At 38.3% G+C, this 27438-nt stretch overlaps 1 protein-coding gene across 2 annotated transcripts in view; it reads left to right on the top strand.

Annotated features, from left to right (window-relative positions):
• Positions 1–288: 288 nt before the first annotated feature.
• TNFSF13B (TNF superfamily member 13b) overlaps positions 289–27438 on the top strand; it is a 39431-nt gene continuing 12281 nt past the window's right edge. Inside the window, exons 1-5 of one of the 2 annotated variants that reach the window (XM_027115854.1) lie at positions 289–2212; positions 2351–2601; positions 4821–5180; positions 5259–5346; positions 21065–21121. In XM_027115854.1, the coding sequence (XP_026971655.1) occupies positions 4851–5180; positions 5259–5346; positions 21065–21121 (475 nt within the window). In that variant the 5' untranslated portion in view covers positions 289–2212; positions 2351–2601; positions 4821–4850. Of the gene's footprint in view, positions 2602–4820; positions 5181–5258; positions 5347–21064; positions 21122–27438 lie in introns of both variants that reach the window. The other variant, XM_027115853.1, reaches the window with a different exon arrangement.

Here is a 27438-nt window from a genome sequence, read left to right as displayed (position 1 = left end):
GGTCCACGTAGAAAAGACAGATCCCTTCAATGCATCTCCACAGAATAACACTTTTAAAGATGTTGTTTTCTTGTTTCCTAATTCTACTAAATAGTTGAAGTTATCAAAAAGTAACTTCAGAGTAGAAATGGAAATAAGATTCTTCTTAGTGAATGAGCTAGTTTTTCCAGCAATAAATGCTAGATGAAATATAAAACAAAAATTTCTCTTTACATTGTAATTTTTAACATGAAGACATTTGGAAAAATTCTGGAAGAACATTCGAAACACACAGTTTTTGGGTTGTAGGAATATAAATATCCTCACGCTAGCAGAACTAGTTAGGATGTTTCGGGATCCATTAACGTCTACTCTTGTCTCAAATTGGCTTAAAGAATAAGGCGAAAGGATTACTCAGTATAAAACATCCCCAGATAGGGAACACGAAGAGTTGATTAATTCAGCAGCGCAATAGTGCAGTTAGAGACCCAGGTTTTCTTCCTACCCTCCACCTGTCGGCCTAGACAGCACAGCAGTTGGTGGATGGCCAGCACAGTTCTGTGTGGTCATATGTGAACATGTGGCAGTGCAGGAAGGATGTCTTTTTCTTGGGTTTCTCTTTAAAGATGATGAACTCTTTCTCATGAGCCCCCAAAGAGACCACCCCTTGCATCTGCTTGTTAGAAACCTCTCTTATCCGTCCACTCTTAGCAGTCAACGCTGATGCGGATGGAATCACTAGGACTGCGTTGCAGTGATTAGAATTGAAGCTTGCAGTGGGTCAGCATCCCACCAAAATGTCTATCTAAACAAAATCAGTTTCTAGATTTGGGGCAGGGAAGAGTCTGTTAAGATGGTAGAACAAAATTGGGCATACAGATGCGTCTGACTTCAGAGGCCATACGTCTCACCCCCATCATTTTACTTCTCACATTTAATAAGCAAAATTTCAAATAAATTATTAAAAACGTTTGCAAACTCTGCTTTATTTGTTTTTAAAGACAGAGAGAATTTCATAAGTAATGTTTCCTGCATGGATAGAATTAATCCTTTCTCCCAACATTTTTGAGATGGTCAGATCTGACCAGGTATTATTTGAGTGCCCTTCTGTGTCAGTGTGTATTGTCTGTGTCATGCATGTAAAGTAGAAAAATTAGTTGATGTATATGAAATAGACAGATGATCTGACACATATTCATCTTAATACTAATGAAAATATCCTCGTAAGTGTTATAAAGGTAAAGAATAACAAACTAAACTGCACTTTAATTGAAAATAGTATTAAACAGAAATTTCTTAAAAACACACACTTAAATAAACACTCAAGAGAATTAAATCTGAAAGCAGTTACACTACAAATTGAGGACAATTCACAGATGAAACTGAATTCTTAGCGGATTTTTTTTTCCAAAACTGACAAAAATTAAGCTCCAGTAAATACATACACACTCCTCATTTGAATATAACTATTAAGAAATAAAAATCAACATCGCAGGGACTGACATTATTTTTTGTATAAGAAATGACCAGTGTTGTCTATGTTTAAAATCACACCAGTACTTCCTGGTTCAGTTTCACAGAGCAGATAGCACTTGGCCTTCCAACTCAAGTTTCACTATAATTATAATAGCAACTGACTGCATGTATATATTTCTACAAGGAAACAACATGATTTTTTCTGAAATTAATAATTATTTGCATCAAGCCATTTTCCATATTCTGAGCACCTGAGGAAGCCAGTTTTACCTAGGTCTATTTTTAGGTACATATGCATTTCTAGAAGAGCTGTTGTCTCCATGCTTGAGTTGTCCAAATCCTTATGAAAGACACTTTTTTCCTCAAAGAAATGGGTAAAGGATAGATTTCTCAAACCCGCCAATTCTTTATAGGATTGCTAAGCCAGAAGTTTAAAATTAAGCTTTCTGAATCTTTTTGAGGTTGTCACTATAAGAAGCAAGCCGTCAGAGTAGATGTTTGTTTTACGCTGTGTTTCATCCATCAGACAGACTCCTGACTTCAGTTCTTTTCAAATATACTCTCCCATGTTCCTATCTACTCTCTCCTGAATAGATGGGACAGGGAACGTGGGACTCCCTTTGTTTATTCAGTTTGTTTCAGCTCTGTTGCAGGAGGATGTTTTACACTCCAGTTGAGAAAAAGAAGTGGCTGAAAAGGAGCTGAACCGTGGAAGAGAAGTGTGGCTCAGGTCCAGCCCTAAATAAACATGAAAGTGGTGAGCTAGTCAGTGACTATGGACGCGCTTGCTATCTGTTGAACAGAATTTCAGTTAAATTATTGTCACACCCTTTCCTCTGCAGGAAACAGATCCTTGATTGATGGAGTAATAACTTCCTTTTGTTCCTCTAATAAGAAATTCGAGAGCACATAAATGCCACTTCGTTTTCTACCTGTCTTCTGAGAAACTGCATCATGTGATGGCTGTGGAGGACATCACCCGGCCATGTCCAGTCTGGGCCAGCTGCCCTGCCGCCTTTGGTCGAGGGAGAACTAGCCCTCCTCTGCTGGGGCTGCCCGCTGGTGGTCCAAGACCAGCTCCTGGTTCCAAACTGGCCGCAGGCAGACTGCTCAGTGGCTCTCCCAGGAGAGCAGCTGAAGGCGAAGGTAATTCCCTAAAGCAAGTCATTCCCTCTCTCTTGAGAACTTTTACAGCAGAACACGGAGCGGAGTGGCCTGCCAGAAGGAGAAGAATGTCCACTCACAGAAAGAAGCGCTGGCTGCAGGTGTCCAGGGTGGAAAAGAGAGTAATTGGTTTCTAGCACTGCCTTGAATTCTTTTATTTCTCCATGTATTTAGGTACTAGGAAATGCACACACTTATAATCTGAGAGAGTTTCAATTACTTTCAGTCAGAAAGTAATCCCCAAACTAATCCTTTTGTAAAAAATTGAAATGTTACCTAGTATGTTTTACCATGATGATCTGGAAACGAGGACTGTCACAAAGGAATTGTATTACAGTAAAGAGTCTGCACGCTTACTTATAGAAGACAACTTGCACCTGAGAACAGCTAACTGGGGGGACCACGGGAATCACTAAAACCTTTCTTTAAACAGAAAAAAATTTTAAAGTCATTTTGAAAGGTCTTGGAACTTGCAGATGCAAAGGAAAAAACAATCCCAAGAGGTAAAAATGAATAAGGTGGATGACATCGCACTTAGTGAGACAAGGACGAAACAGGCGGTCCTGGGAGGGAGCTCAGAGACACCTGGTCAAGGTGACTATGTGCTCTTCTCCAGCAGGTGTGTGCAGCTGTGACCAGGGGACAGGTACAAAGACGTCTATTGCAGCACTGTTTGTAAGAATGAAAAAGATTCCATGGACTGAATAAATGAAACATTCCGTTCATAAAATGAAGGAATGAAATAGATTCCACATGATGAATGAATGGAATGAATGAAAAATGGGAACATCTTAAAGGTAGCTTGTTCTACATTCCTGTAAGTCTCCTTACAGCTCTCGGGGACAGTTATCACCCCATCCAACAGATGAGGACACAGAATCACAGGCGGGATTGGTGTCCTTACAGCCACGCCACGTCCAACAATAGAGATTTTTTTTAAAACTTTATTTATTTTTGGCTGTGTTGTGTCTTAGTTGCAGTGTGCGGGCTTCTCACTGCAGTGGCTTCTCTTGTTGCAGAGCACGGGCTCTAGGCGCGCAGACTTCATTAGTTGTGGCTCACGGGCTTAGTTGCTCTGCAGCATGTGGGATCTTCCCGGACCAGGGCTCGAACCCGTGTCCCCTGCATTGGCAGGCGGATTCTCAACCACTGCGCCACCAGGGAGGCCCCCAACAATAGAGATTTGAAACTAAATTCTGTCTGGGTCGAGTCGGGTCGTCTTGTATACAGGTTAGATTGGGGCAGAGTCGGCCTAATGTGGACGAGCAGATTAGCTGCTTTAGGGAAAGAGCAGTTAATGACGGGACCCAGGCATCTGGAGCTGAGCTAAGACCGATTCTCCCCCAAATGGTGTCAGACGGAGCAGGGACTTGCAGCTCCAGAGGTGGGGACGGCAGAGGTGGGACAGCTCCTGGGGACTGGCCATCCTGTGGGTGGCTGCCTCTCTAGCAGTGAGTCCCAGGAGGAAGAGGATTACTTAGAGTCCCTTTCAAAATGCATACACCTGCATATAGAGGATCCCCTGCACAGCTAATCTAAGTAGGTCCCCAAAATATAGGCACTTTCTTCTCATTCCATTACTAAGGTGATAGTGGGGACAGTACTCCCCGGCGGACTTTTATGCCTTGTCTAAGGACATTTCATTGTATTTCCCACTTAGAGACTGTTAGGAAATCACTCTCCAGCTGACTACAGTTCAATGCTGAAGTACTTAGCTTATCTGACCTTGGCATTCATTAATTTTATCACACCAGCAGGAACTTACTCATATTCTTTTCCCCCTTCCCTACAAAGCCACGTGGCCCCAAGTGGACCCAGTTCTCTCCTAATGCCTGAGGGGGAGTTCCTTAAACACCTTCCTATCTTAAAAGTTGTCTGGAGTGTGCTGGTCCAAACCCCCAACTCCTTGCCGTTAGTAGATTTAAGGGGCCCTTTTGTGCATGAGTGTTCTGAGATGCCATTAAAATTCTTACAAAAACTGAAAGTGAAATGAGGAAGACTGATTGAGCAATCACATAGAAGGGCGAATGCCAGGAAGACCTATCATACAGTAGGGGCAGAGATGCGGCCGGGCAGAGAGAAGAAAATTCAGGAGAACTCTCCGGAGGGCGAGCGCCGAGCTGGGCCATGTAGTCAATGTAGGACATCAACAAACACAGATAACAGGAAATGATCCATTCTCTGTGGTCACTTATTCAAAGGGCCCGAACCTTCAAAGTTCAAGGAGGGAAATGGATGACTCCACAGGGGAGCAGTCACGCCTTTCTCGCCTTAAGACCAGAGACGAAATGAAACTGGAGGAGACAGTCTCCATCCTCCCCCAGAAGGAAAGCCCCTCTGTCCGCTTCTCCAAAGATGGAAAGCTGCTGGCCGTGACCCTGCTGCTGGCCCTGCTGTCCTGCTGCCTCACGGTGCTGTCCTTCTGCCGCCTGGCTTCCCTGCAAGCAGAGCTGGGAAGGCTCCGGGCGGAGCTGCGGGAGCTGCCCGGCGCCCCCCAGGCGGGAGCCGCAGCCCCCAGGGCCGCCCTGCGGGAGGCTGCAGCCGCCACCTCCGCCCTGAAAGTGAGTCTGCGGCAGCCCCAGCCCCACGCTCCCGCACCCAGACGCCCTGGCAATAACGGGGGCCTTTTCTCTTGGCAGGGGAGTTTTGCGCTACCAGCTCCCCGAGAAAGCAACTCCAGCCAAAGCAGCAGGAGTAAGCGTGGCCTGCAGGATGCAGAAGAAACAGGTATGTTGGGGGCACAGAAGCGGCTAGGAGTCAGGGATCCCAGTTCACAGGTGAGGAGCAGAGGGAAGCCAGACAGGACCTGGAAACTTGGACACTTGCCAGCTTGCCGTGCCAGCCGGGTGGGGCTCCGGGGAAAACCAAGCCCTGGCCGATGTGATAGGCCGACAGCACGTTTTGTCCTACGGTGAGCGGGTTTCGTGGGGAGAGGGATTTATCTGCGCGGCACTTTAAAAAAGGGGAAAGGGGCCCACATTTCCCCTCCAATAGATAGTTCACTCCTACGTCAGGAGCATCGTCTGGCCGTGCGGGAACAAAGCACCACGTGCCAGTGTAGAATCAGCTTCTGTCAGAGAAGGGCAGCCAGACAGCATCTCCTGGGGGGCGTAGCCGCCGTGAAACCACGTGTAGATCACCCCGGAGGCAGGTGCGTGTTTGTGCTTCATTTGGTGTCTTGCTTTTTAAAAAAAGCCTATTGTACACACACACTCACACACACACGGAGATTTTAATGCTTTTCTTTAACGTGTGCTTTTTCCTGGAGCTCCACACACGTTTATAGCCTCCTTGTAACAGTTCCTTAGCGATCGCTACCTTTCTTACAGAATTGTGTGCGTCCCGGACACCTCAGGTTTGGTGGGGCCTCCCAAGACGTGATTCAGCTCTAGTTCCTTCATCTCAAGGCTGAGAAAGAGCATTTGAATGGCGCTTACTAATATTGCAATTTAACAAATCCTTGGTGCTGTTTCCCTTTTATATTGAAGGAACCTTTTCTTGAGCCCCTAGAATGTGCCAGGCAGGCTTGTACTAGGAGAGGTATCGTCACACCTCCTGTTTCCTTCCATCTTCACGGTGAGTGTGAGGCAGACCCAACAGGTGTAATTATTTACATGTATTTGTACTTCTGAACAGAAGTGCATGAGAGACAGAATAGGTGTCCTATCACACCACACACACACACACACACACACACACACACACACACGCACACACAGGATGCTCCTTCTGTAAACTTATTTTTCACTAAATGCCTTATTCGTGGAAAAAATTCTTCCTCGTTTTATACAACTGTATATTTTGTATCTGGTTATCATATCTTTGTGCCAATTATCAGAAACAATTGGGTTTAAAAATTTTAAAACTGGAAAACACTCATATTTTTACTATGCTTTAACACATCGATTATTTTCATATTTTGCGTTTTATCATCTATATTTTTTACATAATTGAAAAAATTCAGTATATGTACTGTGGTATATTTTTGTATTCACTTATTGCACAATAAATGTGTTCCTTGTTTCTAAGTAATTCTCACACATCCATATTTATTTGTTATCATACAATTATTTATCATGATCATTTCCAATTTTTTTGATAGAATGGAACATGCCAAAATTTTTGTGCAGATCTCTTTGTTTCTGATGAATTTTATGCATATATTCAATATAAATTCCATACATGGAATGTCTGAGCCAAAGAGGATGAACATCTTTAGCACCCTTGCTACCTGTTGCCATACTGTTTTCAAAATGAATTACAAATGTATGTAGTCAGAAATGCAGTGTACAAGTTCTCCACATTCTTACAGCATTTTACCTTTAAAAATATATTTTGGCTAGTTTAGTAGTTGTAAAAGAATGCCTCAAATTTAATTTTTTGCTTGCTTACAGATAAGAATTAACTTATTTCGGCATATTTTGATAACTTCTAATTTTATCTTCTACTAATTTTTATTTATAACTTCCCTCATTTGTCCTATTTTTAAAATAATTTTGAATAAACTCTATATTAGGCATCTTGTTTATCAAAATTTTGATGTAAATATTTTCACAATATTTTGCAGGTTTTTAAACTCGTACAGAGATTTTGCATCTGTATATTTAATGTGATACACTTTTTAAATTTTCTGTAATACATCAAAGCTAAAAATATATTTGTTCATAATCTCTTAAGTAGTTTATTCTTTTCTCTGCCATTTTGACTTTTTTTGTAATTTAGTGTTGTAGTTTGGTATTTAATCCATTAGTCCTGGAGTTTATTTTGGTAGGTCATGTCATACTAACTTCCTTTCTTTGGAACTTCCTTCCTTCCTTCCTTAACTTCCCCTTTCTTCTTTTACTTTTTCCTTCCAAACTATTGCTAAATATCTCGGCCAAATTCAGTAGATGATTCTTTTTAACTCATTTGCATTGGAATGCTTACTATATTATATTAAGTTCCTCATTTATAGTTGAATCTATTTTGAGACTTTTTTTTCATTGATTTATTTCCTATTTATCTGTATTAAATATTTTAAGTAATTTTATAATAAAATGAGCTTCAATGCCTAGTAGGGTGAGGATGCCTCAATCTTCTTCAACCTTGTCTGCTAGTATTCCCCTGCCTCTAAATATTAATATTAAAACTAAACCCTAACTTTTCCATTCCAAAGAGGATATAGACTCATTACATCAGATTTAAGAAGGAAAGAATTGAGTAAGAAATCAGTAACTCCCTGAGTCCCACTTGACCAAAATATGTTCTATTAATATTTGAAAATTTCCTCCCATGTGAATATTTTTTCATATTTGTGTTACTATGGCATCCAAAAATTGTATACTGACAAAAATTTCCCCCCCCAAATTTGCAATTTTTAGAAAGTTTGGAGAATAGCAGAAAGTTCTAACCAATGAATCAGAATGCACCGGGTTTCCATAGCCCAGATGTAGTCACTATGGTCATTATCATGGTTTGCCTCAGATTTTTATAAACCCTGATGTAGCATGTATATGGTGTTTGTGTATATATATATATACTCTATAAATATACTTAGTACATATATATCTCTAAATCTCTCTCTACATATATTTATAACATTCATAGATCCCACATGAAAGGTTTGAAGACCAGAACCTTAGTGATAGGTAATATCAATTATTCCCGGTCAATGAAATTGGCTTGAATGTTGTCTTAGACACTCTCCTTTTGTGCAGGGAAAATTTATTTTGTTTAGCCTTACTCCAAAATTAATGCATATATATATACCAAGAAGGTTGTCTGAGACTCCATGATTTTTGTTTGTTTTCTGTTTGGTAGGGTCCTTTTTTTGGAATTGAGAAAATTCTATGCAGTTTGAATCTAGCAACTTTCTTTGGTTTTGGTTTCCATTCTAGTTGTTGTGATTTATTTTAAGTAAAACTCAAAAGCCAGAGTTATCCTTTTTACTTTCAAAGCATTAGTTTCTATTTTATTTATTCATTTTCTATAAACGTTTTTGTTGGAATTTTAGAAAAACTGTAACTCTGAAGAAGAAAATGAATTTTCACACTTTGAATTGATATATTCAAGAATTTTTAATATCTCTATTAAATACAGAATTTAAAATTTCACAGTAAGACAACTTTCCTTATATGGGTTTCACTATTCTTTCATAGTTAAATTAAAAAGGGTTTATTGCTATTAGGAGTCTTAGCATTTTCAAATAGCTTGTTAAACTGCTAAAAAACATAGAATTTGCAGTAAATGATTTAGTATTTGATCTCACGCTTATTTTTAAGCCATGTCAGTAGTACACTCAGTGGATCTATACTTAACAGATTTATAATATTATTCTAGACTTTGTCTAAAATACTCTGCTTTCTGTATATACTCCTCAACATCAGGTGGTCATTATTTTATAACTGTGTCAAAAAGTTTCACAGCTGAATATTGCTAAGTAACATACCAGAATGTTACTCGTTCTTATTTTTCTATAAATCCAACCCAAATTTCACCAGGCATCTCAATTTTTATTGTGTGGATATTCAGTTTGTAAGTAAATTCCAGTATGCCGTGGGCTAGAAAGTCGAACCTCCCCAGCACACAGCAAGCCTAGTTATTGCATTGGTATTTGATACTCATCACATATTACCTAGGAAGGTGGTTTTCTTTTCATTTGTGTATACCCCATCTGTTCAACTAAAGAGTGTAGAGACTTCCGTGGTCTGGGCCTATTTCTCCTTTTGTATATTCATCATGACACTTGCACCCTGTAGATATTCCACGAATATGTGTTCATCAGTTTTGGGCTCAATATCAAATAAGATAGAATGATTTGGTATCATTTTTAGGAGGAGGGGATTTTCCCATATTTCTTCATTTGTCAGGTTTTGATCAAAGGCCATCTTATGAATTTTTTTTAACTTGACCATTAAAATAACTAATTAACCAAAGAATGAGCATGATCATAAGGCTAAAGGCGCAGGGGCAGTCTGGAAACCCCTTGCCTCAGACTCTCTTGGTGCACCAGGTAGAGGAACTGCTTGGGCTCATTGAAAAGTCACAGAGAAGCTCCCATATTCAGCAACTTCTTTAACTATAATTTCCTGGGTTTTTAGCTTACTTTTTTAAAATTTTAATTGACATATTATTTACACACAGAAAAGGGCATGTATCTTCAGGACACAGGTCAGTGAAATTCACAAGCTGAACAGCAGTAGGTGAAGGGCAGACATCACCATCAGCCTACACACCCATTTAGTATTTCTTGCAGACCACCCCCGGAGTAAACGTGCTGCTTTGACTTCATTCTAGAATTTGGTGCTGTGGCTCCAGTTTTGTTTTTCTTAATTATGTTGTGTTTCAAATGAAAGTCTCAGTAAGTTTCATGTGTTTCATAAGATAATTTATGATTAATATAACAAACAGAAATGTGGGGAAATCCAGGCTTTAAATTGCCAAATGGCTTACAATAGCCAAAAATTCACTTTTAAGCCCATAAGTGTATTTGGAGATAGTCCCAATTAGAAAAAAAAACAAAAACAAAAACACTAAAGTGACATGGCTTTGAAAATATTAGGCATGAAAATTTCTTCACAGATGAAATCATGATGACCCACGTTTTGAACCCGCACTTAACTATAATTCTATTCATTTCAAGAATCTAAAGATAAGCATCTTCAGAGTCCATCAAGAAAGTGAATTCTTCCAAATGGGTTCCTACTGAATTAAAACAGTTTATTAATACAATTAGGTGACCTTTCATTTTTTCCCTTGTTATTCAGTAGGGAATTTAAGTTATCAGAAACCCATGTATTTTAGATCATAGAAAGACAAAAATTATTTTTTATTAATAAAGTTTATTATACTCATCTCAACTGTAATATTAAAAATAGTGGTGAAAGGGACTTCCCTGGCAGTCCAGGCTTAAGACTCTGTGCTCCCAGTGAAGGGGGTGCAGGTTCTATCCCTGGTCGGGGAACTAAGATCCCCGTGCTGCATGGCACAGCCAAACAGCGAAAAAAACACAAAAAACAAAAAAAGTCATGAAGTGGTGAAAGCATGAGCATTTCAAAGAACTATAAAAACAAGAGCAGAAAAATTTGCCCATATTTTATCTTTCAAATATTTATTGTAAAATTCTGACCAATCTACTTTATTTTTCTCCATTTTTAAATAAACGTTTTAGTTTGAAATTATTTTAGAATTACAGGAAAGTTGCAATAACAGTGCCGTGAGCTGCCATATATCCCTCATGCCGTTTCCCCTAATGTTAACATCTTATGTTACCATGGTACCTTTGTCACAACTTAGAGACCAACATTAGGATTTAACTGAACTCCCGACTTTATTTGAATTTCACCAGCTTTTCCGCTAAGGTCTTACCATGTTCCGGGAGCCATCCAGGACACCAGAATGCATTTAATAGTTTTTAAAAATCAGAGTTTTGAATATAATGCACATAAGTTAACACCTAATAGTATAACTAAAGTATTTCTCTGGGGTAAACATTTTTGTTGTTAAACATAAAGATATCAATACTATTAATATTTTTGAAATATTAATATTTCTTTCTTGAAATCCATAGTGCATTTCCTTTGCAAGAAAAGATGGGGTGTCTGAGGGGTCTGTAACATCCAGTCTTTGCTCCATCGGCATTTCGGGCTCAGCTGTAACTTACCAGGCTGTAAAGTGAGTGTTAAAAGCATGCAGTGTATAACTCAGCCATCCAATTTGTCCCCAGATGAGGCTAACGGCAGCCTCTTACCCAGCAAGGGTGTGTTCCTTCCTAGAACAGAAACAGCTGGCTGCTGTCATGGTGACCTTTGACCAGAATCTTCCCTGAGTGTTATTTTTCTTTTCCCCTGCTTTAAATAAGGAGAGCCTTCTTTTCAGTGTTGCAAGAGCTGGATCCTGTTCAATTTCCACAAGAGTATTTAAAATGAAAATAGTGACCTGGTAACCAAACCTTTGAACCCTGTTCTTATCAAGTTTAAAGTTTTGGGAAACAGAAGAGCCAGGAAGCGAATCAACCAGTGAAGCCAGAGGCGATGTTGTATCTCTTCCAACCTTCCCTGACCTATAGGAGGTCCAAGCACTGTTCTAGTTGTTGGGTATTGATTATAAGACAAACAGATAAAAGTTTCCCATGCATTGGAGATTACATTGCAGTGAAGTGGAAAGCCATAGAAAATAATCAATAAACATAATTAATGAGGAAATTATAATACTAGAAAATGTCAAATACATTGCAAAAGTGAAAAATTTAGGACAGGGTTAAGAGAACCAGCAGAGTTAAGGGTGAAGAAGGGTAAGAGGACATGTCTGTATTTTAAGTAGGGAGGCCAGGGTAAGTCTTTCTATCTAATCCCTGAAAGCTCAATAATTCTTTATTGTTTCAACATTTAAAAAAATTGCAGACATTCCAGGTATTTTAACAATAAATTCATAACGTCGAGGGATGCATTCTCATTAATAGTTCATAGAAATGGGTGATATTAGTGTTAACGGTTAATTATGCTTTTTATAGGTCAAGTCCTACTTACAGGATCTGCGTTGGGCAGCTCCTCTTTTGTTGTGGTGGGATTTTCTTTGACCTAAATAGACATTTCTCCAAAGAAGACATACAGATGGCCAGCAAACACATGAAAGGATGCTCAACATCACTAATCATTAGAGAAATGCAAGTCAAAACTACAATGAGGTATCACCTCACACCGGTCAGAATGGCCACCATCAAAAAATCTAGAAACAATAAGTGCTGGAGGGGGTGTGGAGAAAAGGGAACCCTCTTGCACCGTTGGTGGGAATGTAAATTGATACAGCCACTATGGAGAACAGTATGGAGGTTCCTTAAAAAACTAAAAATAGAATTACCATACGACCCAGCAATCCCATTACTGGGCATATACCCTAAGAAAACCGTAATTCGAAAAGAGTCATGTTCCACAATGTTCATTGCAGCACTATTTACAATAGCCAGGACATAGAAGCAACCTAAGTGTCCATACACAGATGAATGGATAAAGAAGATGTGGCACATTTATACAATGGGATAGTACTCAGCCATTAAAAGAAACGAAATTGAGTTATTTGTAGTGAGACGGATGGACCTAGAGTCTGTCATACAGAGTGAAGTAAGTCAGAAAGAGAAAAACAAATACCGTATGCTAACGCACATATATGGAATCTAAAAAAAAAAAAAAAAGGTTCTGATGAACCTAGGGGCAGGACAGGAATAAAGACGCAGACGTAGAGAATGGACTTGAGGACACGGGGAAGGGGAAGGGTAAGCTGGGACGAAGTGAGAGAGTGGCATGGACATATATACACTACCAAATGTAAAGTAGATAGCTCGTGGGAAGCAGCCGCATAGCACAGGGAGATCAGCTCGGTGCTTTGTGATCACCTAGAGGGGTGGGATAAGGAGGGTGGGAGGGAGACGCAAGGGGGAGGGGATATGGGGATATATGTATACATATAGCTGATTCACTTTGTTATACAGCAGAAGCTAACACACCACTGTAAAGCAATTATACTCCAATAAAGATGTTAAAAAAATAAAAATTCCTCAAAGGACATATCAAAAAAACCCCAAAAGTATCCCCATTCTGAGGAGTTAGAGAAGAAACAGACTCTTCTCAAAATAGAGGCGACACCTACTGTGCAAAGCTCTGACGTAGGCTCTCCAGAATGTGCAGAAAAGGGGAGAGAAATGAAATGAAATTAGCTGAGTACGGTCCATGTGAAAGCTCTGGGATAGGCCCTGTGGACCTGTGATTATCATTTGCCCTCTTCGTAACCCTGCAGTGCTGGCATTATTGTCTGCATTTTAGGTGAGAGAACTGAAGCAGGCACAGCCAACCCCTCTTTTCAGAAACCCAGTACTGAGTTGGAGAAGTTTCAAAAAACTAATGTAAATTTCAAGATAATAAATAATTTAAAAATAACAATGTCTTTTGCCTTTACAAAACACATGCAAATTGTGCCTTCAACTAATTCTCACAACACTATGAAATAGTTTTTTTCAGTTTACAGATAAGAAAAAATATTTCAAAATTGTGTCAGTCTCATGATTAAATAGCTAATTGCTTTAAGAACTAAGGTTGAATTTATTATCTCGACTATAAATTCTGAGCTTTTTTGATCACGTGAGCTATATGTGCTTAATGTTCAAATAAAGCACCAGTTTTGAGAAAAGTTATTGGATCCTGGAGAAGCCTAAATTATTATTAATATTATTACCAGTGAGAAGGATAGCTAGTTATGGAATCACAGGATGTCAGTAGTGGAGATCACAGACTGAAAGATTATCTAGACTATGGTCGAGAAGAGCTGAGCTGGGTTTTAAAGGTTGAGTAGATGTGGGTAAGAGGAGAGTGTATCCAAGGTATGGTAACAGTAATAAAACAGGAAATAGAAAAAATACAAGAAGAGACCTTATTATAGTAAGCGGCCATCTCCTTGGGGATTTTTGCAAATGTTGATTGATTGAAGTTCAGGCTTTCCTCTTCTCCTCTCCATCCCTCTCCTCTGACTATCCTGTGTCAGGTAGACAAAGAAATGGAAAATAACTGCTTCATGGTATCTGCTGACACAAGTTGTGAAGCTACACTTCAGCTCATCTTTTTTCTCTTCTGTCTACTACCCTAGAGCTTCTTCTGGCGACTAGAGAGTAAGAAATTCTAGAGAAATAGCACAAAACCATTTACTTTTAAAAATATTATAGCATGCTACAGTTCTATGGATGACGTTTCAAAAATTTATTGAGATTATTCCTTATGAAGAATGTTTTCCATAAAACCATGGACCCAAAGATTTATTGTTACAGAGTTCAGACATCATGGACATAGGTGTTTTTTTTTTTAATGGGACCTATTTTCCCTAAAACATTAATTTAATTTGATTTAGCATGTCTTATAAATTCGGATGTAAGGATGGGGTTTTTAAAAATTATTTGGAAAGGTTAGATGTTGGTATGATGTCTACTTTCTTTTCTAAATTGTTCCACAGATTTTTTTTTAATGTGCTGTAAATCAGACACTGCAAATTTGTAAATGATGGCCCTTAATATGAAGTGACTCACAGTCTAGGGATGGAAGCAGTTATAGAAACAATTAGTACATATAGTGAAATGTATTTCAGTAGATGTACGTACAAAGTGTAATGGCATCAAATATTTAGCTAGAAGGATCAGGGAAAGATTTGATATGTGGCCTGAGCCCTGAAGCATGAATGAGGTTTCACCAGTTGGAAAGGTGAGGAATATTCAGCCGTAGGGAATGGCAGATACAAGGTCCTGGAAACATGAAGCCGACCTCCTGTTCTGAGAAGGTGTGTTTCAGTACAGTGGGGGTGGGAGAGGAGGGTCATGAGGCTGTGCAGGTAGGCTTGGATTTTGTGTGCAAAGAAATCCTTTGAAGGAATTATAAACATGAAAAGGACAAGATAGGATTTGGGTTTAGGAAGATAATTCTGGAGGAAATGCAAGTGATGGGCTAGGAATTGTAGAAAATGGAAGAGGCACAACTAGGTAGACTAAGGTAATTGTGAAGAATGGTGAGGGTAAAGATCTGAATTTAGGCTACGATGCTCTCTCTCTCTCTCTCTCTCTCTCTCTCCTCTCTCTCTCTCTCTCTCTCTCTCTCTCTCTCTCTCTCTCTCCTTCAGCCAAACTTGCCACCATTCAAAGAAGCCTTCCTCATTGGAACAGACATCTAGGCACTGTATCTCTCTTACAGTTGCAATTTTAATTCTGTTTTAGTGCTACTGATTCATGCCTGTTCTTCCCACTAGATTGTAAGCTCCATGGGGGTAGGAATTATATCTCCCTTTTTTTGGTATCCCTAAGTGCAACATGTGACACAAATTTAGTGCTCAGTAAAATTGTTGAATGGATGAATGAGAGATGAAATCTTAATTGAACGAAAGTTAAAAGTTCAAACCATTAGAACTTGGTTATTAGTTGAATTTCAAGATTGAGGAGGAAGAAATAAGGCATGTTTATAAAGTTTCTAGTTTGGGCAACTCAGAGGACAGTTATATATCCACTAAGAGAGAAAACAGAGAAGGAGTGAGAGGTGAGTGTGTGTGGAGAAGATCAAGAAATAGATTTGAGGCAGATGAAGCTTGAGGTATCACTATGGCGTTCAGGTGGGAATGTCCAAGCGGGAGTTGCAAATGTAACAGCCAACTGTGCAATTTATTGCTACCTTTCTCCAGGTATTCAGGTGTATTTCTATTTTTGGTTTTACCTTCCTTGACTTCAGAGCTGTTTGCACGTTGTGTTATGAAACTAATGTCCTTCACTGGTAAGTTAGTGATACCCAGTGCTTTCTGAGTATGCGTCATTAATAAAGTGAAATATCCTGGGCTTCCCTGGTGGCGCAGTGGTTGAGAGTCCGCCTGCCGATGCAGGGGACGCGGGTTCGTGCCCCGGTCCGGGAAGATCCCACATGCCGCGGAGCTGCTGGGCCCGTGAGCCATGGCCACTGAGCCTGCGCATCCGGAGCCTGTGCTCCGCAAGGGGAGAGGCCACAACAGTGAGAGGCCCGCGTACCGCAAAAAAATAAATTAAAAAATAAATAAATAAAGTGAAATACCCTAAAATAATGCAAAGAAGTCATGACCGAAGAAAAAACATATCCTGTGGAGATGATGACAACTATAAAATTGGTAATTTTAAGTTAAAATATTTGATCATTTGCAAAATTAAACAACATTAGATGAAGATGGTATTTTGGGGGGGTTTTTTGTCTTTGTTACTTTACTCTTACGAGGCTATCCAGAGGGCTGCCATCTTACATATCCTGCCTTACTTTAGTCATAGAACATGATTATATCATGAGTGGTACATGGCAACTTCCAGTTCACATCAAGACTCTTTCTGTGCACATATACACATAGAAAATCTTCAAATATATTTCTTTACTTCTATCCGTTATATTTATTTTTACTTTATCAGCTTCATTCCAAGCCCTCCAAAAATTCAGCACCCCTTTCTCACTTCCCCAAGGCCATTATAGTGCTGCCATCTTTGTGAATTCCCCAGAATTGAAAACGTGCTTTTATTATTAGTTTTTAATTCTCCTTCAAGCACATATACTCATTAGTCAGAAACTTTTAAATTTTTTTCACAGTTTGTCTTGGGTGCTTCACTTATGTAATTGCATTTTAGACCAAATCACCCACATATTATATTACCAGTCAAGAGCTGAACCTTGGCTTTCATTCTCCCTTTACAGCAGTTCATTCTACACATAGACACATGTATTGTCTTTCTCAGGCACAACATGTATCAGGCAAGCCCCTCTCAAGATTAAGAATTCCTAATATTTTTTCTATTTTCTAGTAAGTCAGATACAGACTTCTCAACCTAGCACTATAGAAATTCTTTCAAAACTCTCTCAATTCATTGTTTTTGTAAGTTACCAATAAGTAACTTAATAAATGTTGCCAGTTACACAAACTGCTTATCCCTGATCAAATAAAACTTTATAATCCAGTTTCCACCCCTAAAATTTTGTCTTCCCATTCCAGTAGAAATGTTTATCCTAAAACCATGATTTCTTTGATTTCTTCATAAATCTATGTCCAGCATTAGGTCAATATTTAGATCTGTAAGGGATTTCTCTTAACTAACTATTCCAGCCACTGATGATTTATTCAAAACTAGCTCAAGAAAATTCCAACTCCTACATTTGTCATGGCTTCCATGTACTGAATGAAAGCTCTACAGAAATGAAGAGAGGCATCATCTCCAGAGTCGTCATTCTTGAAAAAATGTACAATGTAATAAGTAAGGCAACAGAAAAAAGAAGAAAGATAAAAGAAGATGAAGGAAGGGTGTCTCACTCAGACTGAAGAGCTTAGAAGAAGCTTCTTGAATGAGATGAGTGAGAAATATGGGAGTTAGTGGGTGTAGGTAATATGGACAGGACACGAGTAATGGGAAAAGCTCATGTGGGATGCTTTTCATGGGAACCACGCATAATCTGCAATAATTGCATTATTTATGGTAGTTTCTATTAGATTTAGCTTTGTGGAAATAATGTATAATAAACTGGATTCCAGTCTGAAAAGGTTTGGTTCCAACGCAGAAAACAATACAACAGATATTAGCAATTCCATAAACCTATAAATCTCTTTTCCTGATTAAAAGCCACTTTAAAAGGTGGCTTTCAATCTCAATCAGTCCAACCACTATTCTAATTGTGAAGTTGGTTGGATTTTATTATATCAAATATTGAGCAATAGAAAATGACTTTTGTCTAAAAGTTCTTATTTTAGGAATTCTCTTTTGTAAGCTAGTTTTGTCATCAATATAATGTTTTGTTTTTAGAAATATTTTTCACATGGTTTAATATTATGAGTAAATTTTCTTATGCTGTAAAAATGTACTTAAGATTAATTATCTGTGGTTCTCACATCATTATAATATGAGATATATATACATATATATATATTTAGAAATATGTGTCTCCCCATTGACACAGAAATGTTTTAATGTATGCTACTGCCTTGCTTAGTTAAAAAGATAAACCATTCTCAAACTCTTGTATAATTCCCCTCAACTGTAGCAGCAGGAAAGATGTGTGAAAGGCATTTGAAAACCAAACACAGTCAATTAATACTACAATTGTTATCAATATTATGTTTCTTATATTAGACTATGCATTCGCAAAACTCTTGTGGTTGGATATCTATGCTATTGGGAGATACAAAAAGAGTACTGCTCTCTTGGCCAACTTTTTGTGAGCAATAATCTATAGTCTAAAATCAGATCTATGTTGAATTGGAAAGAGAGTCCTCAAAGACTGAACTGGAGATAAGTTGATAATAGATATCAAATTTCCTTAAAAGGAAGAGTTGAAAGCTGAAGAGGTAAGTAGCACTGATAGGGTTGATGGGACCTGAACAGCATCTAATGAGGGCAGGATGGAAAGTCCTGTTCTTATTTCCAAGAACTTATCTCCTTGAAAAGCCCAGTGACTTTCTCTGGAATAAGGAAAACTAATGAATAGCACTAGCTTTAGTGAGTATAATTCAAACACTACTCTTGAGCTGTCATTTTAATATCTCATTTTCTTTTCTGAAGAGTATTTCATGAAATAAAAATTTCTCTCCATAGTGTATTTTCTTCTGAAAGTTAGATTTCTGCTACTGTGTGATAGAATAGACCATAGTTTTTCAGTGTGTAGGTTGTGGCCAAGTTTTAGTTGGGCTTTGGAGATTAAAATTCAGATACTTTCGTATCAGTTTGGTAGTTTCCAGGCAGCACTCATTAGGTAAACCCCTTTCTGTCTAAATAGAAAAGGTAAGTCTCCTACAGGAGTTTGTGGAAACAGTCAAGGAGAGGGCTAATTGGAATAGTATTTCTAGGGACTTCCCTGGCGGTCCAGATGTTGAGACTCTGCGTTTCCACTGCAGGGGTGCAGGGGGCAAGTGTTGGATACCTGGCTGGGGAACTAAGATCCCAGGTGCCTCGTGTGGCCAAAAAAAGAACAAGAAATAGTATTTCTAGTATTTCCTTGGGCCCTGTATCAGCTTCACTTGGTCTTCTTGCTCTCCTAATGTCCTTCCCTTGTGTTCCCAGTTTATTTGGTTCGATGCTACTAAGAACAATACCACTAATAATACCCAAGACTGACTTTGCAATTATTATGTCCCAAGTACAGTACTAAATGTTTCAGATGTATTATCTCACTTAATCTTTACAATATGCATGCACATGACAAAGGAAAGATGGAAAATTTGGAAATTTAACTTTGACTTTCGTCAAGATCCTCTTCTTTTTCATTGTGGAGGAAAGATTAGAGCTTTTCATGCTCTGATTGGCCCTTGCATCCCTCACAAAACTTATCATGGTGCCTTGTATGTAGTAATTCCTCAAGAAGTGTTTGTTAGAAAAATAGGTTTAATATGGTGACTCTAGACCTCGTGCTTTTCAGACTTTGGCTGCTTTGGATGTTCTGTGGTTCCTTTCTTTCAAGCTGTCCTTATTCACAGCTATTCTGCCTGTTACGATGCTTTTCCATATTTTCTGTGGCAGAGGGTCTGCCATAGTAACTGCAGTAATGAGTCACATTTCCCTGTGGCATAGACATCGCTGCCATTGTTTTCCAGGTCAATAAAAGAACCACAAAGTGGCCAAAATGTTGTGCTCCTATCCAAACCATCACATTAACATAAAAATGTGTTAGAAAAGTCTCGTGGTTATAAAGGAATTGCAGTTTTTATCATTATAGTTCTACCTTTAAATACCAGGGAAGTTTCTTAGCAGATTTTCATATGTGATCACTGCCCGTAACAGTATTCTTTTTAGGCCTATGCATTTGCACAGCTTCAGAATATTACATAATTATTACATCTGTTATTCCACGTTTTCCATTAGTGACTTGCAGCAGGAACTCTCCACCGCGTTAATAAGCTCCTGAAGTGTATACATGGCGAAGCATGTTTTTAAAGCATTACTTCAATGCAGAATAAAATACTTGCTATATAATAAACGACCTAAACTAATATTTTCTTAATTTAAAATAGGCATATACTTAGGTTCATGTTCCATATTTACCGTAGATCTTTGCTGCTTTGTTTCCTTTTCCTACAGGCAGTGTACCTATTTTGCTGTTACCCGAAGGCATTGTCTTTATTTAATAGCGTAGTTATGTATTCTTTGGAATACTCTGGGTTATATCCTGTATGTGATGTGTGATGTGAATTGATGCTTCCCAGAAGCTTTACTGGTGATGCAGTGTCAGGGAAATCTTCCATTTTATCCTAAAAAGACGTTATAGCTCTCTTTCTCTTTCTAGTCCAAAACATTTTACCAAAAGCCTGACTTTGGTTCCACAGTGAAACAGGCGTGATTAAATTCTGGCCCTGTCACTTTCTATCCCTGGGGACTGGACAGGTTGTTTACACTTTCCATGACGTAGTTTCCAGTATGTAAATCTTGGGATTTTTGTGAAGTTGCCTGGATTTATATTAGCTCAATGCATTTTAGCAATTATTTTTATTTTCAGTAATGTTAATAGTGATAGTTTCAGTACTAGTGAGTTGTTACTTAATGTTAGATTTTTTAAAACAAAAAATCATTTTAGAGTAATCTGATAATTTGGCTTGTGTATTTGAGAGAATTGAAAAACAAATGACAGTGGCTAAACTTGCTTTCTATACAGGCATAACATTTTAGAATAAGTTAAGCTAAACTGTTCAGATAATATACTTACTGTATTTCAACAGCATATAGAGTTTTTCTAAAGCTTGAATTTCAAGTACATATTGTATTTCAAGTACGAGTTATATTAAGAACCTGTGGGCACATTTCCTATAGTAATTTTAAGAAGAGCATACAAGCAATATAGAAAGTATAACTGATTTGGTGTCACTGGAAGAGTGGGTTTACAGCTCTGTATTCTTGGTCATCTTTATTCCCTTACTATTTCTATTCAAGTAGCTAAAATGATATATTTTTGCTTTTCAGTCACTCAAGACTGCTTGCAATTGATTGCAGACAGTGACACGCCTACCATACGAAAAGGTAATAAAATATTCCCAGGAACGTTTCCACTTAGAATTCAATTCAGTCCAATTACCTGTACATTTCAAGTCTAAAGATTGTATTCAAACTCCATCTCAAATCACCTATCAGCCTCAAAATTTCTTACAATCAGATTTAAAATAATAAATTTATTTAAAATGATTGGGGAGTAAATATTTAGGCTAATGTAATAACCTAACAGAATTACCTTAAGGATACTAATACGTACAAATTTTAAATAAGTAGCACATGATAAAGCAAAATCAGTACTAAATCAAATTCAGTATTTTATTATTTAGAAATGATTTTGGCCTCTCTGGTGCCTCAAGATCCTCTTCACAAATGTTCATTCTCTGTTATATTAGGTTGTAGAATATTACAATAGGATGAAGATAAAACTGAACATACATTGTATATTAATTTATCAATAAGTATATGTACAAATATAACATTTTGTGATAAATCTCCAGTGTGAAATTATTGCTTTATATTTTACATATACTGGTTAAAAACATACAGTGTTCCAGTTACTGTGTGGGTGTTGGGGTTCAGCAGTGAAACATATATATAGGTCCTCATTTTTATGGAATTTACCTTCTCATGAAGGGAAAACAGAAAAGCAAACAAATGGACGAGTAAAATGTAGAACGATAAAATTAAATGGTATGGAGAAAAATAAAGCAGGCGGGGCGGGGGGGCAAGGGAATATTTGGGTTGTGAACCACAAGGGGGAGTTCAGAAGTGTCAGGAAGTTAAGCTGGGGGCCAGGAGTGGAGACACAAGAAAGATAATGAATTTGGATTGGCCTTTGCAGTGATTCCTGGGAATGCTACCTTTCATCTATATTTTTCTATGTGACTTTAATTATCCTAAATGTAACCCAAATAATAAACTATTTGAAATTCTCTTATTATTTATTGTTCTGCATCTTCCAAAGTCATATGTTTGCAACTTTTATTAGGTAGCAGATTGTTCCCTAAGAATTAAAATAGAGCCAGAAGAAGACCCTAAGGACCAATTAAAAAATATAACTTGGAAAAGGTTTGTTTTACACATTTGGCCGAAACCAGAAATGCTATAAATCATGCAAAAAATATGAAGCTGCTACTCCATTGTGAGCTTGAATTTCACAGAGTGTTATGATCTTCCTGGCGTGGTGGCTGCTCTACATTGATCTTCCTTGGAAGATCTGGGTGCTTATCTGGGTGCTTTGCCATTTGGGCTGATGCATTGTGATGCCAGTAAACCTTGAACGTGTAAATGTTAGTGTGTGTGGACACTGCAGCAGTACTGCTTTACTGCATCCTATAAGTTTTGGTATGTTGTGTTTTCATTTTTATTTGTCTTAAGATATTTTTTGATTTGCCTTTTGATTTCTTTTTTGACTCCCTGGTTGTTCAGGAGTGTATTGTTTAATTTCCACATATTTGTGAGTTTTTCAAATTTTCTCCTGTTACTGATTTCTGGTTTCATACCATTTTAGTTGGAAAAGATGCTTGATATGATTTCAGTCTCCTTTAATTTGTTAAGACTTATTTTGTGTCCTAACATTTCATCTATCTTAGAGAATTTTCCTTGTGCACTTAAGAATGTATATTTTGGGGCTTCCCTGGTGGCGCAGTGGTTGAGAGTCCGCCTGCCGATGCAGGAGACACGGGTTCGTGACCTGATCCGGGAAGATCCCACATGCCGCGGAGCGGCTGGGCCCGTGAGCCATGGCCGCTGAGCTTGCGCGTCCGGAGCCTGTGCTCCTCAACGGGAGAGGCCACAGCAGTGAGAGGCCCGCATACCGCAAAAAGAAACAACCAAACAAACAAACAAAAAAAGCCAAAAGAATGTATATTTTGCTACAGTAGGCTAGAATGTTCTCTATATATCTGTTAAGATCATTTAGTCTGCAGGGTTGTTCAAGTATGCTATATCCTTACTGATTTTCTTTTGGGTGATCTATCCGTTGTTGAAAATGGGGTACTGAATTATCCTATTGTTGTTGTATTGCTGTCTATTTCTTCTTTCAGATCTGTTAATATTTGTTTTACATATTTAGGAGCTCCACTGTTGAGTGCATATATATTTATATTTGTTATATCCCCTTGATGAATTGATCCATTTATCATTACATAATGACCCTCTTTGTCTCATGTGACAGGTTTTGACTTAAAATCTATTTTGTCTGATTTAAGAAAAGCCACTTCTTCTTTCTTGTTTACCATTCGAATGGAATATTGTTTTCCAACCCTTCACTTTCAGTCTATGTGTGTCCTTAAAGCTACAGTGAGTCTATTGTAGGCAACATATGATTGGATTTTGTTCTTTCCAATCCATTCAGCCACTCTGTGTGTTTTGACTGGGGAATTTAATCCATTTACATTTAAAGTAATTATTGATAATGAAGACTTATTATTTCCCTTTTGTTAATTGTTTTCTGGCTGTTTCACAGTTCATTTGTTCCTTTCTTCCTCTCTTAATGTCTTTCTCTGTGTTCTCTGATTATTTTTTGTAGTGGTATGCTTTGATTCTCTTTACATTTTTTGTATCTACTACAGGTTTTTATTTCTGCTGACCATGGGGTTTACATAAAACAACCTAGTGATAATAGTCTACTTTAAGCTAATAACAACTTAACTTTGATCTTATCCCAGAACTGCACTTTTACTTCTCCCTCCCCTACACTTTAGCTTGTTAATGTGACAACTTACATCAGCTTATCTTGTGTATGTATTAACACATTATTGTAGTCATAATTCTTTTTTAAAAAATACTTTTGTCTTTTAACTTTTATATTTACTAGAGTTAAAAGTGATCTACAAAAAAAAAAAAAAAAAAAAGTGATCTACAACTCATTATAGCCATTTCTCTCACGTTTACTGGAGATTTTTTTTCTTCCTTTGTGTTGTGTTTTCTCGATTCCTCATATTCCTTGTAGATTTGCTTTGTTGTCTGTGCATTTGAAGAAGCAGCTACTTCTCCCCATCTTCTTGGACTGTTTTTGACTGGGATACACTTTCACTGTCAGCAGTGCTCAGTGTTAGTCACTCTAGGGCTGGGAGCAAAGCCCCTTTGCGTCCTTCCTTCCCTCCGGAGGAAAAGTATCAGTTCTCTGCTTTTCCACAATCACGACAAAAAAAATTCTGACTATAAGGGGATGCACTCCCCTTTTTTGTTTCTAACTGTCTCAAGGGACCAAGATCTTTGGTTGTTCAGTGCTCAGTACGAGGCAAGATAGAAACCAGTTCCTCAGAAGGCACCCTAGGAGGCCCTGAGGCCTTGTGCACAATCCAACCTCACCATCCCTCCATGTGAGAATCATGGGCTTGAGGCAGTCTTCTTGGGGTGGAGCTAAGCCTGTCTGGAGGAGGGACTGATGTGAGTAAATTGAAATTGCTTTTCTTACCTGTATAAATATGACTGCTTCTCAGTTTGTGCTCCTCTAGGCTGCTTCTACTTCTTAGTTGGATCCTGAATGTCTCTTCACGGTATTTTGATAACAATATTATTGTTAAATCAGCATTTCTGTGGAGGGTGAGAGGTAAGTCTCCCTACTCTACCGTCTAACTGGCATAATTCCTCATTCAGAACCTTAAATATGTCATCCCACTGCCTTTTGATGACATAGTTTCAAGTAAGAAAACAGCTGTTGATCTTATGGAGCATCCCTTGTACTTGAGGAATTGCTTTTCTCTTGCTACTTTCGAAATTCTGTGCTTGCCTTTGTCTTTCAGCTGCTAGTTATAATGCATCTTGGTGTGGATCTCTTTAAGTTTATTCTCCTTGAAATTCATTCAGCTTTGTGGATATGTAGATTCATTCTTTCTACAAAGTTGGGAAGAGTTCGGCCATTATTTTTTCAAATATTCTTTCTGCCTTTTTCTCTTCTCCTTCTGGGACTCCTATAATGCAAATATTAGTCTGATGGAGAGTGTCCTATGGGTCCTTTATGCTCTTTTCATTTCCTTTTATTCCTTTTTATTTCTTCTACTCAGACTGGATAATTTCAATTGTCCTATATTCAAGTTTGCCGATTCCATCTTCTGCCTGGTGAAGTCTGCTGTGTAACCTCTCCAGTAAAAATTTTATTTCAGCTATTTTAATTTTTAGCTCCACAACTTCTTTTTAAAGAAGGAGTTTGGTTCCTTTTACAATAATTTTTGTCTCTTAACTGATAGTGTCTATTTGTTCATACACTTTTCTCCCAGTTTTCTTAAGTTCTCTGTCCATGGTATCCTTTAGCTCTTTAAACATACTTAAAATATGTAATATCTTTGTCTAGTAAGTCCAATATCTGGGCTTCCTCAGGAATGGTTTCTGCCAATTTTTTTCCCTGTGAATGGTCCATAATTTTCTGTTTGTTTGTATGCTTTATATTTTTCTTTGTAAATTGGACAATTTGAATATTACAGTGTGGTAACTCTGGAAATCCCATCCCCAGGGTTTGCTGTTGTTGATTGTTGTGGGCTGCAGTTGTCCATTTTTTTATTGAATTTTCCAAAATATTTTTTCAAAAAATAAACTGTACTCCTTGTTCTGTGTGGTCACTGAAGTCTTTTTTCTGTTATCTCTGCAGTAATCCTGTTGGGGATTCTTTTATCTCCAATCCTAATCCCGATAGAGATTTACTTTAATGCCAGGGACCAAAACCAAAACCACCACCACCAACAAAAACCAAACTCCCTTTTTTCTGAGCAGATTATCTCTGGGCTGGGGCACTCCTTCAACATTTAGCTAGGCTACCAGCAACTGTGCCTTAGACTTCCCATCCTGCTTGAGCAAAGAGCAAAGATCGACTAGAGATGTTAGCTTAGGGTTCTTTTCAGGTGTTTTCTGTACATGCATCCTGCTCTGGTCATGCACAATCCACTGCAGATTCCTTGGTGTATGTGGTAACCCTTCAAAGCCCTTATTCCTTGAAGTATCTTCCTCCTTAGCCTCATCCTTCTCAGGCTTTTTGTCAGCCTGCTGCTTGCCCTGTCCACTGTTCCTTGTTACAGGTGGCTACAGGTAGTGTATTTCTGTAAAGCTTTTGACTGACACCAGCCTGAGGAGCTGCTCCCATCTAAATGGAAACTCCAGGCAGGTCAAAATCCAGAGTCACAATGTTTTGAGAACAAAGTGAGTATTGCACTTCCTGGCATCAGCAAGACACCAACTGGAACTCAGGCCACCATCTCCATGTCTGCCACTAAGCAGGAGAATGAGGGGTGGTACATGAGTAAGCAGAAATACCACAATACTTTCTTACTGAAATTTACACCTTTTGTTTCATTAAACACTCCCTTGGTTTCTATAAGTTTTTTACTAGATTTCATATATCCAAAAACATGGATTCTGTAAGTTCTTGCAAGTTTAATTGCTGCCTTAGCAAAGGGACTTTTCTTTATCTTTTTTTGATGTTTGAATTTTATTTTATTTATTTTTTTATACAGCAGGTTCTTATTAGTTATCCATTTTATACATATTAGTGTATATATGTCAATCCCAATCTCCCAATTCATCCCACCACTACCACCCCCGATGCCACTTTCCCCCCTTGGTGTCCATACGTTTGTTCTCTACATCTGTGTCTCAATTTCTGCCCTGCAAACCAGTTCATCTGTACCATTTTTCTAGGTTCCACATATATGTGTTAATATACAATATTTGTTTTTCTCTTTCTGACTTACTTCACTCTGTATGACACTCTTTAGGTCCATCCACGTCTCTACAAATGACCCAGTTTCGTTCCTTTTTATGGCTGAGTAATATTCCATTGTATATATGTACCACATCTTCTTTATCCATTCGTCTGTCGATGGGCATTTAGGTTGCTTCCATGACCTGGCTATTGTAAATATTGCTGCAGTGAACATTGGGGTGCATGTGTCTTTTTGAGTTATGGTTTTCTCTGGGTATATGCCCAGTAGTGGGATTGCTGGGTCACATGGTAATTCTATTTGTAGTTCTTTAAGGAACCTCCATACTGTTCTCCATAGTGGCTGTATCAATTTACATTCCCACCAACAGTGCAAGACGGTTCCCTTTTCTCCACACCCTCTCCTGCATTTGTTGTTTGTAGATTTTCTGATGATGCCCATTCTGACTGGTGTGAGGTGATACCTCATTGTAGTTTTGATTTGCATTTCTCTAATAATTAGTGATGTTGCACAGCTTTCATGTGCTTCTTGGCCATCTGTATGTCTTTTTTGGGAAAATGTCTATTTAGGTCTTCTGCCCATTTTTGAATTGGGTTGTTTGTTTTTTTGATATGGAGCTGCATGAGCTGCTCGTAAATTCTGGAAATTAATCCTTTGTCAGTTGCTTCATTTGCAAATATTTTCTCC

Source organism: Aethalodelphis obliquidens, unplaced genomic scaffold (genome assembly GCF_003676395.1).
Source record: "Aethalodelphis obliquidens isolate GAN/ISIS:26980383/991018 unplaced genomic scaffold, ASM367639v1 scaffold15, whole genome shotgun sequence".
NCBI lineage: Eukaryota > Metazoa > Chordata > Mammalia > Artiodactyla > Delphinidae > Aethalodelphis > Aethalodelphis obliquidens.
The sequence above is the reverse complement of the archived record's forward strand: the minus strand, read 5'-3'. Positions and strand labels throughout refer to the sequence as shown.